At 28.6% G+C, this 16,555-nt stretch overlaps 1 protein-coding gene across 1 annotated transcript; it reads right to left on the bottom strand.

The window, feature by feature from the left end:
* Positions 1-2,711: 2,711 nt before the first annotated feature.
* LOC18036585 (aspartyl protease family protein At5g10770) lies at positions 2,712-5,747 on the bottom strand. Its single transcript, XM_006427617.2, is given in 3 exon segments — positions 2,712-2,821; positions 2,824-4,068; positions 5,313-5,747. Coding segments are annotated over 3 exon segments (1,452 nt in total). The 5' UTR covers positions 5,494-5,747; the 3' UTR covers positions 2,712-2,795.
* Positions 5,748-16,555: the final 10,808 nt, after the last annotated feature.

The following is a 16,555-nucleotide window of genomic DNA, read 5'->3' as shown; positions in this document are numbered from 1 at the left end:
AAAAAAAGAACTTGGCTTAATGACTTAGCTAATTGAAATTAAATCAATAAAGTTAAAAAAGTAAATGCCCCCCTCTATCTAATTATTTATGCCCCAACACTATTTCCATTTTCTTCCCAATATGGAAGATATTTATAATGTTCATATTAATTTTTTTCTCATGTAATATTTAATGGTATAAGAAAAAAATAATTGTCACATAGGTAATTAACATTAATAATTTTACTAATAAATTAAACATCCGTTGTTAAATTTATAAAAATAACATGGGTTTAATTCTAAGTGGTCCTTGGTCCAGCCTGTGTTCTTCACATCCAGGCTAAAAGCGCTTTAATTTAAGTGCTTTTGGTCATGGTGTGCCACACTTTGCTGGGTACGCCCATTTTCTTCTAAATTCCCACCGAATCACATTTAAAGCCTCAAAATAAGACAACCAGACACATGAATTTCAATGACATCGATATTTTTCTAACTCCCCCATTCATTCATAATAGCATCGTGTGTATAGTCTTTGAAAGTCTCAATTTAACTTCTTTTCATGTGATAATTAATGAAATTAATTTACAATTGGTAGGGCAGCGGTGGTACTATTATGAATCAAATTTTTTTTAGGTCGAGGTTGGGTGTTGGCAAGTGAGAGTGGGGCTCCCAATATAGTGGAAATAACTAATAAAATGCTCCAAAATTAACATGAAAAATGAACCTTTTTTTTTCCCAATTTATGTTTGTCAATTTCGGTTGCAATAGATTCTTATGATGTGGTTTTAAAATTGAAGTCATGTCTCTTGTGATATGACTTCAATTAAAACCTAATTAAAATCATACATGTTATAAATTATGACTTTATATATGCTAACATCGAAGATATATGAAAAATGTTGTGGATTCGATTTCCACGTACATGGCAATACATTATTTGGTTCATTAAAGGTCACTTTTACATGGAAAGTGTATACTAAAAAAATGATAGGTAATTGATTCTAAAAGTTGATTAAGAGATTGTAACATATAAGTTTTTGCAATAATAGATATCTCAAATTTCATCCCAAGTAATATGTTATTCATTGATTGGTTGGTAATTCTTTATAAGATTTAAGTGAATTAATTATATTATTCTCACCAACTAATTGATGAACGACATATCATTTGTGATGGTATTTAGGATAAAAAATTTAAAATATGTAACACGACTCAATGTTATGGTAATATAGTACATATATGCCCGAAAAATAATATTTTATGTATGATTGATTTACATTTTAATTAAAAACAATTGTGAGATATTGAAAATATTATTTAATTAATAGATTTTGTTTTTAAAGTATTGATTTTGTTTTTAAGGAGTAATGCTTTTTGAGCCCTTAAATTCTAACATTAGTCTTTTTAAAATATTCAGCACTATTAACATCGAAATTATCCAAATTTATCATGATTAGCCTTGACAAGAGCTCCCAATCAATTCTTTCTATTTATCTGTCACTTTTTTATGGTTTTATGTGCCGATTTAGAACTGTGCTTTGAAGAGAGAATTTGTCACAAATAATGTTGAAATCTGAAGGACAATTTGAGTTCATTTCATGTAGTTGTTGGCACTTTAATTTAAACATTAATGATAAATAAATAAAATTTATAATGTGAGGTTCCGATGAGTTAGTATGTGGGGGCTGAATAAAAAGACAAAGTAACGGAGCTGGCCCAAAAGGTGCCCGACTTATTCACAGAAGAACAAATATGGGCTGGGCTTTATAATTTGTTGGACTTTCTTTCTTTCATTCACGCCATCTCGACCCACTCGCCGACGATGGAGACTGTTGATAAGAATTTGAGGAAATCCATACAGTTTCGGAGGAATTTACATCAGTGTTCAACTGAACTATGGTGAATGAATTTATAACAGTGTACGGTTAAAATCTAATTGCATATTATTTTTATATTCAATAACTACTAAATCAAAAATATTTGAAAATGCTCAACTCAATACTAAATCAACAATCTTTTTAAAAGATAATAGAAAAAAGAAATTAAATATAAAACAAATTAAATATTTCACTCTAAATTGAACATACAATGAATGCCACGTTATGCCTAACAACTTAAGCTTAAAATTAAAAAAAAAACTAAATATATTTCTTCCCAATATATTTAATAAGGTGCGTGCGTACTTCCCCTCATCTAATTAAACTTGTTGATAGGTTCAAATCGGTGTAGGCAATGAATAAGGCAATACAAGAAGATACAAAATGCAGAAGATTATACACACTAAAGCACAATTATATGCACCAATACCGGGGACTCCATAATTAACTTGAATGGGATCCTGAGAATTTATAAAATTCTTGGAGATTGACATAGAGATTATAATTTTTTTTTTAAACTCATTTATAGCTCAACCCAATTAGTTCAATATATCCCAGTGAGCTCATTGTTCCACAATCTTCAGTAAAAGAAGGTACCTGCTCATAAATTTTTGAGGAATTATTTTCTAGAAATTGAACTGTTTTTCACTCAAATTCACAATTTTTTCTTATATTAAAACAAATCTTACAGAATCATCATATAGAATCAAATCTTTATACTCTATATGCATTTAGTTTGAAAGTAGCAATATTACACACAATTAGAAAATCATAACTTCCTTTCACATATTCTTTACCTTCCCCAATCATTTTTTTTTGGGGGGGGGGGGGATATTACTTACATAATATTAACATAATCAACGCGTACTCTTGCCAAAACCACTTGGCTTTAATTTACTTTGCAGCATAAAAAATTCATGTTGTAACATTGTTTGATCGTCACATTGAACTGCAATCTTCTCCGCAAATCCCAACTGAGAATTCTTGGTATCATATATCACCCTCTGGTTTTTCTGCTGATAATTCCCAATAATACCAGTTTCATCTTCATATGAGAGACTTGCCAGAGCCAAGCAAACCTGAGATGCATCACTTTTAACAAAATAAACGATTCCAGTTACATCAACAGTCATCTCGGCATTTCCCTCAAATTCCATTTTTACCAAAGGAATGTTCACTTCTTGATAAGCACTGAGGTTAAAGCAAGTATCCAGGATTGAAAAACCTGGAGCTGAAGGAAATCCTGAAAATTGCTTCAGAAACTCTGCCTTCAATGCACTGTAAATCGATGGTGGAAGCCGGGTTATAACTGTCCCGGAATCAATTAAAATCCCTCCTTTAGCAAAACCTGAGGCCTGTAATTGCTTCCCACCAATGCTGATTCCAGTGAGATTCAGAATATAGAAAGTGGCCAGCTGGGGATTTGGAATCATGTTAGTGTATGTGATAGGAGTTGAATTTTTAAAAACTGAAGAATTCCCACCAAGAATTAAAGATCCTGAAGCTCCAGCATCTTGTGTTGAAGGCAAACAATATGAAAAAAGTCCTCCAAAAATCTCAGAAGTTTGAGAAACCAATGACAAGTCACTTCTTCCGAGACCCATGAGTCCTGAAACTCCTCCGAAAAGCCCCTTATTGTTCCTGCCACATCCGAAAATAAAATCATTCACAGAAGCTTTTCCCAGGCCGAGATGCTCGCGGCCTAGCTCCCCGCGAGTGTAAGACCCATCACCATAGCTAACAAAATAGTTACAGTCTGGTGGACTGCTGCTGCTACAGACTCCGGAATTTCCTGTGGCAAATTCCAGGGCGTGGCAAGTTGATGAGTTGCATAAAACTTTTTTGTATGATGGGGATATTGAAGGATCGAATACAGGATCCTGTTGATTGTAACAGGATTTGCAAGGCTGACATTGAACCCACGTCAGGTCACTTCCTGTGTCAACAATCACTGTCATATTTCGGCCGCCTAACTCGATTGTGGCAATGTAGTTTAGGGTTTGAAGTCTAATGCCGGAAGTTAATGGGATTTCTGTGTTGGAAACATCTTTGATGTTGCCAGAAATCATGTTTTTGATTCTGGATTGAAGATATTGGACATGTAAATTGTCCAAAATTAACCGGTTTTGTTGCTGTTCGTTCCAGTCAACGATTTTCCCAGAGCAGTAATTTTTGTGCTTCAATTCTAATGTAATTGCTCCCATTTCAATTCCTGAAAATCCAGAGGAAATTTATTAAACTCTAAATTATATTTAATCCAAGCTATTTGATGGGCGTTCTTATGCTAATTAAAAACCCACAATTGGGATATTATTATTTTACCACCTAACTTATTTTGACAGATTATTGTATCACCAAAATTTTTTCACAATTATTTTTCCACTACCATTTCAATTTTCATCATTTTACTACCAGATTGTTAAAATTATAGAATTCATAATAAAAGCCTATTTTACCCTTAAATTTTGTAAGTACAATTTAGTCCTTTAAATTAAAAAAATACAAAATTAATTATATACAAAGAGATAATGATCTTATCATTTCATTATTTTAGACCTAAAGATCTACAATAATCAATTGATAGAATTGTAAATATTACAATAGTTTTAGCTTAATATATTGAAATTCTTGAAATACGCCTATGATATCAACTATTTCTTAACAGAGATAACTGTTTAATGATAAAATGATAAGACTAAAACTTTAAGTGTGAAAAAATAATTATCAAAAAACAATGTAGCAAAGTGATACATTAGAAAAAAATTAGAGAGTAAAATGATAATATTGTTTTCTGATAATTATAATATTGAAAAAGAAAATGTTAAATTAAGGACATAACTTGAAGTTATATATTGATAACATAATTGAAATAATTTCTATATTGATATTTGTGTGTAATCGATTTGATATACATGCATGACTCAAGAGAAAGCAAGGGAAAGCAAAATAAGTCTTGTAAATTTCGGTACAAGGAACTTGAAAGTTTTCTAGTATATTAATTAATTAAAATAGAAATGAGACCTTTTAGAGTACATAGAAAAAAAATATAGATTATTATATCTACATGATTTTCTAAGTCACATTATGGCCTGTTAGTTTCCGACAAAAATAATCAAATTTTTTGAGTAATATTCAAGTGTGACCTTTACAGCATATAAACCAATAACTGAATGCATAATTAATCCTACTTAACAATGAACAAAAATCGAAGCCGACATAATCACATAGGCTTTATCAATTTATACGTACCTTTAGTTTCAAATTCATTTCTAAAGATGAGTGGAAGAGAGAGAGAGGCTAATAATAGGTGTTTCCATATATAAAGCAAAAAGCAATTTTCAAAGTGGAGAATAATTAAAGTTAAAAGATATCAAATCAAAGCATGGCCAGCATTTGAATAAATTTAACCATGACCATTTCCTTTTGCTTCCCGAAACCCAAAACTTGAGAACTCACTTGATTTTTGATGAGAGACACAACTTGATGAGCTACCACTCTTCTGCTGCCATTGAAGCTTATGCAGATGTAGCTTCTTCTTCCCTTCAAAACAATGAGCCCCTTTGGCAAGCAAAAAAAGTGAGACCATCAATGGCAATAAAAGAGACAATATTGTTAACGGTTTCACTTTCGTCACCATTATTGATGGCTCTCGAGGATAATGAAGAAATAAAAAATGAAAGAAAGAGAACAAATGGGGGAGCAAAGAAAATGAAAAATATTTGAAAGACGAAAGGAATTAAAGAAATGGAAAGAGAAAGAGGTGATGAGGAGAAGAGATTCTTCAGACTTGAGAGACTTGGAGTCTGGCAAGAGAACAAAAGATGCAGGGCTGGCGCCAAGGACCCCACTGTTGCATGAGAAATTATTGGGGATTCACGTGCAATTATACTGCTGAGAAAAAGAAAGAAAAAAAAATATACACACACACACGCAAGTCTTTTGTTTTGCTGATTAAATTTTGATGGTGATGGAAGCGGTAGCGGTGATGTTCAGCTTGTGATTGTTGTTTTGAATAATTTCATTGGTTTTTGTTCAGCTTTCACGGATAAGGATTCGTTCCCATGTCCTACATGGATTCAACTTTCAGTACCTAGAGAAACAAAAAAAGATATTTATGTAGTGGTCTTGTATTTTTTTTTTAAATATTAAAATATAATAAGATTGATATATTGTAATTGTTAAAAAAAAAATATTGTTATTTTTTATCAGGAATTATAAGGAGTTCATTCATTGCAAAAATATATTGTAATGGTTAAAAAAACCACTCCTAAATTATCAGGAATTCTACTTTCTTGTATAGCGTTTCAAAAGTACGGTGTTAAAGAAAATTTGTTGTCCCAACATTTTGTAAAAATTGTTATTTTTCATTAAACTCCGGTTAGCAAGGGAGTTTAATTTTTATTAAACTAAATGGACTGACATATAGCTTGATATACAAAGGCCCACAATTAATAAAAGCCTGTAAAAAGGCCTAGAATCCATTTGAAAACATCAATGAAACCCGATAAAATTTAGCTAGCCCACTACTCTCTTCCCCCTATTTCAGCTGCCTGGCGAATAATTTTATTTGAAAAAAAAAATTCTAAGAACAATAAACACTTTTTTTGTTAATTTTTTTTCTTTTTTATGAATTACTCAATTAGAGTGGGTTTAATTACATGAATGGAAGCTGAGGATGAATATTATTAATCACAGCCTATATAACATGACATTGAGTGTCTTTAGTGGCCTACTCGAGAGGTTTTCAAATAATTTTATCTAACTAAATACTCAAATTTAAATCTTGGAGAAATTGAATTAAAAATTTGATTTAAGCTGTACTACCCTTCCAACTATTTAAATAAATAAATAATCTATTAAAAGGAAAAAGGACACCTACACCCTCAAAATTTGGAGAAATTATCACAAAAATCACTATGTTTTTAAAGAGGGACACTAAGACCATAATACATTTTTAATTTAGTAATTAGGAAATTGACTTTAAAGTTTTGTAATTAATACAAAATTAATATAAATAATATAATCTATCTGGTAGATCAATAGTATTAAATTATTTATAAAATTTTAAATTATTATATTTATTTTAAAGATTTTGAATAAATCTTTGAGCTAAATAGATTTTACAATTAACAAATATCTCCCTATGAATAATATTAAAATTACTTTTTACATAATAATCAAAATAATTTTAATTTTAATTAATTTATTTTAATATCATGTTTCTATTTATTACTAAAAATTACTTTAATAACAGAAAATAGGTCTAATAGATTGTAAAATATTAAAATATATTTTTAAATATTAAAATTATCTTAAAATTATATTATTAAATTTATTTTATTTATTTCAATTTATTATAAAATTTTGGGGTTAATTTTTTAGATTTATAGAGTCAAAGAGTATTATGGTCAAAAAAAGGTATTAGTGTCCCTTATTAAAAGCTTAGGGGTTTTCATGACCATTTATCCAAACCTTAAGAGTGTAGACATTCTTTTTCCATGAAGAATTTTGACATTGACTATATGAAGAAAAAGGCAACATGGCTCTTTCAAAAATCTTTTGCAAATTGATATAAAATATTCATAATTTTCATCTTTCAATATAAACAAAACCCTCTTGTAAATATTAAGCACAACATTATATTTAAATGTAAACAAAGTCTAAAGTAGACTCTAGTCAAATTATGTTTGACTTTAACAATTACTTATATGTTTAAAAGAACAAATCAAATCAATTCAAACATAATTAGAGAACAGATTATCGAATAATATTCATCACAATCTAAAATATGCACTAATTGTAATATTGTATTATGATGTACACATTTAATTTTGAGAATTTTTCATTTTAAAAGTAAAATTTGAACTCTTGGCATCATTTCCATTTGTCCTGAATCGGTATGTGGATAGAAATTTTGGGGAGAATATTAGTCCAAGACAGAAATCAAAGTTGAACCAGTCAGCAATAGTAGCTATATAATATTTTTTATTCACATAAAATATTAGATTCCAAAAAGATTTTCTTGACTATGGGTAACTTTCAACATGGATCCATATTTTTTTGTTCGCATTCATGATTTTATTTAATCAATTGAATACAATAACAATTAAAGTTGCCGTCTAGACCGTGACTCCTCAAACTCGGTCGATTAATTACTGAGAAAATTTTACAACTCATCGAGAATTTTCTATTGTTAAAAAAAGGAAGATGGTCAATTTGTGGCACTATTTGAACCTATTAATTTTTTTTTATAATTTTTTTATTTAAGAATTTTATAATTTAAATAATTTTTTAAAAATATTTAATACGGTTTCCTTTCTTTTTCTTTTCAATTTCACAAATTCTCATCAGTTATGAAAATTAACGAATATCAATAAATTCATTTACCAAACACAAAAGCTAATGATTATACAAAAAATCTATATACAAAAAATATGAAATATAAATCATAATATACCAAGAAAAGCTAAAAAAAAGAGTTAAATTGAGTATTTAGTTTGTAAAATGTGAAAGTAGAGAGAGAATATGCAATTACAAGATAGAGAGAGAAAGAGATTCACGAAGGCTAATCTTAAAATTAAAATTTTTAATAATAATTTTTTTTAAGGGCGTAAGGAAGAATTTGGTAACTTCAAATAACCCCACCATTTCTTCTACACTAAAATTTAATATATACAATTTATCTCTCTATTATTTTTGCAATATTCGAAAACCACCCAGTACCAAAAGATTCAAAGAAAATGAGGAATAAATGGGTCTTTTGATTGCTAATTTATCTTGGAAGTATAAAATATATATTTATTATAAGAAAAATGTTTAAAAAATAATAAAATGTACCAAAAAAATCTTATTATTAATTTTTTAATTCACACTGAAATATATATTTCTTATTTTTGCTACTTAAATTTTAATTGTAATTTTCATTTATATGATTATTTAATTTAGAATAGTGCCCCATATCACAACTTTTTTTATCCTAAAAACTTTCCTAAATGATGTGGCATTTATCAATTGGTTGGTGAGATAATACAATTAATTTACCTTGATTTTGTAAAGAACTATCAACCACCTAATGAATACTACATTATTTGGGATGTCTATTATTACTCTATAATTTATAATAAATATGAATAAAGTATATTTGAAAATAACATTAATATTATAAAATTATGTTGTCGGAGGGTTATTGGTTATTATAAAAGCACTAGGGAAGTAAGTAATACATAGGATAAGTGATATATTGATTTCAATAAGAAAAAAAAAATGACAATATCCTTTAGAAAAATTCTAATTCTTAAAATTTGTATGTACCTTCAAAATTTTTTATTGATGAAGGGTGGATTTTTACCACATGAAGGATTAAATATAAAAGACACAATATTTAAACAATTTGAAAATAATAATTTTCTTAAGATTAGGATTAGTGAAAATTTTGCTATTTTCTTAATATTATAATATAATAGGATTGATATAGTCTATCATTTAGAAATCTATTTTATGGATTAAAAAGCCATTCTTAAATTATCATAAATTCTACTTCCTTATATGGTGTTTTATAAGTACAGCATTAAAGAAATTTTGTTATCCCAACATTTATTTAAAATTATAATTTTTTTATTAAATCTTATATAACACTGCCCAAATTTTACTTTCTCTAATATTCGAGAGACGTTTACTTCACTCACATTTCGAATTTCACATATCGAAAGGAATAAGTATTGCCTTCACTCGTAATTGGGGAGACGTTTACTCCACTCACATTTCGAAAGAAAAAAGTATTGCCATCACTTATAATTAAAAAGATGTTTACTCCACTTATATTTCAAAATAGAATCAAATACATTCGCTCATAATTAAGAAAGGAAATTAGCCCCGCAATTCGTGAGGATATGGTTAGTTGGAATTTATTTTTATTAAACTAAAAATACTGGATAGCAGAGGAGTAAATGGACTGACATATAGCTTGATAAACAAAGGCCCACAATCAACAGAAGCCTATAAATGGCCTAGAGTCCATTTGAAAACATCAATGAAGCCCGACGCTCCCCCAATGTATTCAGCCGCTCGAGCGAATAATTTTATTTTAAAAAAATAATTTTATCTCAAAAAGATTTATCTTTATAAAAACAACAAATACTTTTTTTTTTAAATTACCGAATTAGATTGGATTTGATTTCATGAATGAAGGATAAGGGTGAATAATTATCGCAGCCTATATAACATGACATTCACTTTCTTTTAGTGCTTGATCGAGGAATTTTTAAATAATTTTATTTAACTGAATACCTGAGTTCAAATATTTAAAAATTTTAATTAAAAATTTAACTTAAATTTTACCTTTTTTAAAAAAATATAAAAAAATTATTTTTAAAAAATTGACATTGATTGTACGAAGAGGGCTAGATGGATGCTCTTTCAAAAATATTTTGCAAGTTATTTCAAATATGCATCATTTTCAATCCAAACAAAACCCTCTTCTAAAGATTAAACACAACGTTTTATTTAAATGTAGATAAAGTGTAAAGTAGATCTCGTCGGATTATGTTTGTTTTCAATAATTACTCGTTATTTTTAAATGAACAAATTAAATCAACTCGAATATAATTGGGGAGCAGATTATCAAAGTAATATTCATCATGTCCCAGACACACACTAATTTTATCATGATATACGCATTTGATTTTTAGTTTTTTTTTTTTAAGTGTAACTCTTGGCACCATTTGTCCTGAATGGGTGTATAGACACAAATCTTGGGAGAAAATTAGTACAAGACAGAAATCAAAGTTGAACCAGCTGGCTATATAGTATTTTGCATTCACATAAAATATTAGATTCCAAAAAGATTTTTCTTTTGATTATAGATAACTTTCAATGTGGATCTATATTCTCACCTTATATAGAAAACTCTAAGGTGATGTTTAGTTTGAAGAAAGGAGAAGAGAGGAGAGGAGAGGAGTGAAATGGTGGGGAAGGAAGAAGAAATGAGAGGAAGAGAATAGTGAAATTAAATTTCATGATTTGGTTTAACATAAAATTTAAATGAAAAGAAATTGTAGTTTTTTTTGGAAAAATTTATTCTTTACCTTAAATATTAAACTATCAGTATTAATGGTTAAGTATAATTTAATGTCAATACTAAACTTTCACAAACTTATAGATTTTTTTTTAAATGTCAGAATAAGTGTGTGTATGTGTACAATCATTTTCAAGTGTGCGCGCCCTAATTTTTTTTAATTGTGGACACATTGTTAAGCCGTACAATTTAATAGAGTTACTTTCTAATGCACTATAAAGACGTGTCGTTTAATACTATTAATATTTGACTCTATTAAACCCTATGGCTTAAAAGCGTGTTTACATGAAAAAAGAAATGAGAGTAAAATAGCTATATCAAGTGTGGGTGCAGTAGAACATAACCTTGTAAATTTCAAATGCTTTTAAATTTTGACAATTAAAAAATATCAAAACAACAATATGCAGAAAATGAGTATATCAAAAGAATAATAAGTCTAAAATGAGTTAAATTCCATAAACAATAGTAAGCTTAAAATGAGTGCATCAAAACAAAAGAAAAATTATCATTCGTATACCCTAAATTTGCTCTATTATCAAAAATATTACAATACTTTAAAGGTGTATCAATCATCCATCATAAGTTGACAAAAATTATGTACCGACCACTAATCTATTAGCTGCCGTTTGTAAGTGCTGACGTCATAGGATAATTTGGTCTTTTAAGATAGAGAAGCTCCCATAAAAAAACGACATGTCCTCATAAAAAATGACATGTCATCCCATATAAAACGACTTGTCATTCTATAAATAACGGAAAAAATGACATGTCGTCCTATAAAGAACGGCAAAAACAATATGTCATTTCTAGACAATTATGTTATTTCACTTATGTGAAACGGAGTTGTTTCACCATATGAAATGGCGTTATTTCACCATAAGGTCTAGAACTTCAAAAAAAAAAAAAAGTCAAATTGAAACACATAAACTTCTTGCATGAGATGGTGACAATATTTACAAAGTGTCCACATTAATTTGGTTTATAGGAATTCTTTCCTCTATTGTTTCTTACAGTATTTTGAGTTATACTTTATTGTTTCTTACAGTATTTTGAGTTATACTTTATTCACGTTGAACGTAACTTACGATCCTCTCACAGCAACAGTACCACTGGTGGGATTGGGTACTGTTGCTGTGAGAGGCGCAAGTTACGTTTAACTTAGTGCTAGCCATAAAATATTCATCATTTTCATTTTTCAATATAAACAAAACCCTCTTGTAAATATTAAGCACAAAATTATATTTAACTGTAAATGCAGTCTAAAGTAAACTCTCATCAAATTATGTTTGACTTTAATAATTACTCATATGTTTAAATGAACAAATTAAATCAATTCGAACATAATTAAAGAGCAGATTATCAAATAATATTCATCACAATCTCAAATATGCACTAATTGTATTATGATGTACACATTTAATTTTGAGAATTTTTCATTTTAAAAGTAAAAATTGAACTCTTGGCATCATTTCCATTTGTCGTGAGTGGGTGTGTGGATAGAAATTTTGGGGAGAAAATTATTCCAAGACAGAAATCAAAGTTGAACCAGTCAGTAATACTAGCTATATAATATTTTTTATCCACATAAAATATTAGATTCCAAAAAAATTATATTGACTATGGATGACTTTCAACGTGGATCCATATTTTTTATTATTATTCGCATTCATGACTTTATTTAATCAATTGAATACAATAACAATTAAAGTTGCCGTCTAGACCGTGACTCCTCAAACTCGGTCGATTAATTACTGAGAAAATTTTAAAACTCATCGAGAATTTTTTATTTTTTAAAAAAAGGAGATAGTTAATTTGTGGAACTATTTGAACCCATCAATTTTTTCTTTACAGTCTCTTTTTATTTAAGAATTTTATGATCTAAATAAGTTTTGAAAAATATTTAATTAAGGGTTTCTTTTCTTTCTCTTTTCAATTTCACAAATTCTTATTAGCCATGAAAATTAATGAATATCAATAAATTCATTTTTACCAAACACAAAAGTTAATGAATATAAAAAATTATATACAAAAAAATGAAATATAAATCATAATATATTAAGAAAAGCTAAAAAAGGAGTTCAAAAGAGAGTGAAATTGAGTATTTAGTTTGTAAAATATGAAAGTAGATAGAGAGCATGTAATTACAAGATAGAGAGAGAAAGAGATTAGTGAAGGGTAATTTTAAAATTTTAAATTATTATTTTATTTTTTAAGGACATAACGAAGATTTTGGTGACTTCAAATAACCACCCCCCTTTTTCTTTTATACTAAAATTTAATATATATCATTTATCTCTCTATTATTTTTGTAATAGTAAAAAATCACCCAATGCCAAAAAATTCAAAGAAAATGAGGAATAAATGGGTCATTTGATTGCTAATTTATCTTGGGAATATAAAATATATATTTATTATAAGAAAATGTTTAAAAAATAATAAAATGTACCAGAAAAATATTGTATTATTAATTTTTTAATTCACACTGAAATATATATTTCTTATTTTTGTTACTTAAATTTTTATTGTAATTTTCATTTATATGATTATTTAATTTAGAATAATACTATATATGACAAATTTTTTATCCTAAAAACTATTGTAAATTAAGTGGCATTCATCAATTGGTTGGTGAGATAGTGAGATAATACAATCAATTTAATTTGATTTTATAAAGAACTATCAACCACCTAATAAATAGTACATTATTTGGGATGCCTATCATTACTCTATAATTTATAATAAATTTGAATAAAAGTGTATTTGAAAATAACATTAATATTATAAAATTATATTGTTAGAGGAGTTATTAGTTATTATAAAAGCAATAGGGAAAAGTATATTGTTAGAGGAATTAATATAAGGAACAAATTGATGGAGGAATAGATGGCTATGGAGGAAAAACTAGTGGGTAAAGATGAAGATTTAGAGGTTGATCTCGATGATATTGTAGTTGAAAGCGAAGGGATTTTACCATCCATCTCTTTCCCGGAAAGTTCATTCATAACTAGTGAAACTATGGCAATTGACGGTGGCTGTGAAGTTACTGGGAAGGACTATTGGATACAAGGTTTTGTTAGTCGCTTGGAGGCCTTACGGTGTATGTCTCACGGTTTCTCTGTGATAGATCAAGGGAATAACTACTTCCTAGTCCGTTTTAAAAGGGATTCAGATGCACAACATGCACTTATCAAGGACCAGGGACTGTGCTTGGCCACTATTTATGCTGCGTTTACTTTTTGGATTGGAGTGGGAATCCTGAGGAGTGAGAATCTTTGGATTAGGAGTGTGGAGTGGGAGTGTGAGTAGGATGTTTACTTAGACTAAATGAAAGTATGGATTGTTAATCAAAATCCTAATTATTTGTTTACTTTATCTTGGATTGAGAATAAATTGTTTTAAATTATAATTTTATCCTTATGTACAGAATTATAATTTGTAATTAAAAAATTAATAAAAAATATATTTGGAAAATAAAATAAATATTTTATTATATTTATAAATTAATAATAATTATTAATATTCTTAATTATGTAAATCATAATTTTTTATTAATTTTAATTTAAATTATGTGAATAAAAATTATTAATAATAGCAACACAAATGAAATATTATTATTGATAATATAGTACAAAATTAATATTTTTTTAGAATAAAATATTTATTATAATTAATTAAATAATTAATTAATATTTATTAAAATTAATGTTTAATATTATTAATTTAAATATAATATTAATTTATTTTTATTTTATTAAATTTAATAAAATAAATATGATATAATTATTATTTTTAATAAATATGATATTATTTATTTATTTATTTTTATAAGGATAAAATGGGAAGAGGGGGAGTGGATTCCCACTCCCACCTCCCCCCATGGGAGTGGGAATCCCACTCTCCACTCCAAAATTGAGTGGGACCCATGGATTCCCACTCCCACTCCCTCCTTTTTTAAGCTAAGTAAACACTGGAGTGGGAGGAATCCACACTCCACACTCCCACTCCAGAAAGTAAACACTGCTTTAATGATTCAGTCGTGTTCAACTCACTTTGACAACGCTAACGAGAAGATATCTTTAATTATGGCCTGGATCTGACTTCTTGGGATGCCCTTTCATTATTACCACATGAAAGTGCTAAGATTACTGGGACAGGTAATTGGGAATGATATTTGCATTGATTATAATACAGAATTAGCTACTAGGGATAAAATTGCTCAAATCGCTGTTGAATTTGCTCTAGATAAGCCATTATGCTCTCAGTTCCTTCTTGATGGTAGGATTCAAAAAGTAGAATATGAAAGCTTACCAACCATATGCTTTGATTATGGTACCTATGGACATCTCAATTCATCTTGCCTAGAGAAAATAGTGAATGGGGAGACAGAAACAAGCCCAGGCACTTCTCTTGATCGAACAGTAGAAGTTGAAGCAATGATGCAACCAGTAAACCTTAGATTCGAACCTTGGATGGTGGTGGCCAAAAAAAGCAATAATAGAACTTGAAAGGAAAGTGCCAACAATTTTGGATAGGACCATGCTGAGATAGGAGTGACTAGCATAAGGTCAAGATTTAGCCCTCTTATGAATGCTGATGATAATGATGAGAGATTTATTTCCACCAATGAAACAACTATGCTTGATTCAAGGAGTCAACCGTCTGATTTTTCCAAAACCCAGTAATTTTTCACCTAAAAGAAAGAACAATAAGGCCCCAAATATAAGGAACTTTACGAATCTATCCCAAAATAATAATAAGAGTGGAGCTATTGGCACTCCTTAAAAGTACTGTCAACACCCCTTTTCTTTTTGTACCCATCAAGATATTAAAATGAATATAATTTTTTCTAATGACACCTCCCTTATTCCGTAAATAACCTTGGTTAGAAGTTGACAAGATGATGATTAATTGCAGAAAAGCAGCTGAGTTTTGTAATTATTTCCTTGAATTTGCTTTTAAAAAAAAAACAGAGATTGGATTCACAAGCAAGAAGGCTAATAATAGAGAAAGGAGAGAAAACTCTAAGCTATCATCAAAGCAAGACGATTTCACTTGCAGATCGAAGAGAAATAATGGAGAAAGTTGATGAGTTTAAAAAGAAGACGAATGCTTGAAAGAAAAAAAAACACCACGTTATTGCATTTATCACAATGGCACAAATGATGCATCAACAATAAACTAGTGAATTTTGAGAACCATGAGAATTGTATTTGAAGGAGCAAGACAATAATGGGTAATAGTTCTTCACAAAAATAACAACAAAATTATGAATATTAAAATAAATAAAAATAAAATTCAGGATCCATATGCAATAATAAGTTCTTTGTACTTCTTCCACTATTTTGAATTGAACTGAAAAATTAAAAAAAAAAAAAGATATTCTACATGTGGGTTGCCAAGAGTTCGTATTATAAAATCTGCAGTTGCAGGTGTAAAATGTTTGCACAAGATAAGATGAAATTGTGTGGGAGATTTATGTACTTCTATATACGGATAAAATTATAAATTCAAAAAAGAGGTTTCATTAGGATATTAAAAGGATGCTAATAGCATCACTCTAATAATAAAAGTATCCCACCACCAAATGGCCCTACTATCAGGACCCAAAACTCTCCTTTGCATGCTC

Source organism: Citrus clementina, unplaced genomic scaffold (genome assembly GCF_000493195.1).
Source record: "Citrus clementina cultivar Clemenules unplaced genomic scaffold, Citrus_clementina_v1.0 scaffold_7, whole genome shotgun sequence".
Classification (NCBI taxonomy): Eukaryota; Viridiplantae; Streptophyta; class Magnoliopsida; order Sapindales; family Rutaceae; genus Citrus; species Citrus x clementina.
This window is presented reverse-complemented; position numbering and strand designations above follow the sequence as displayed.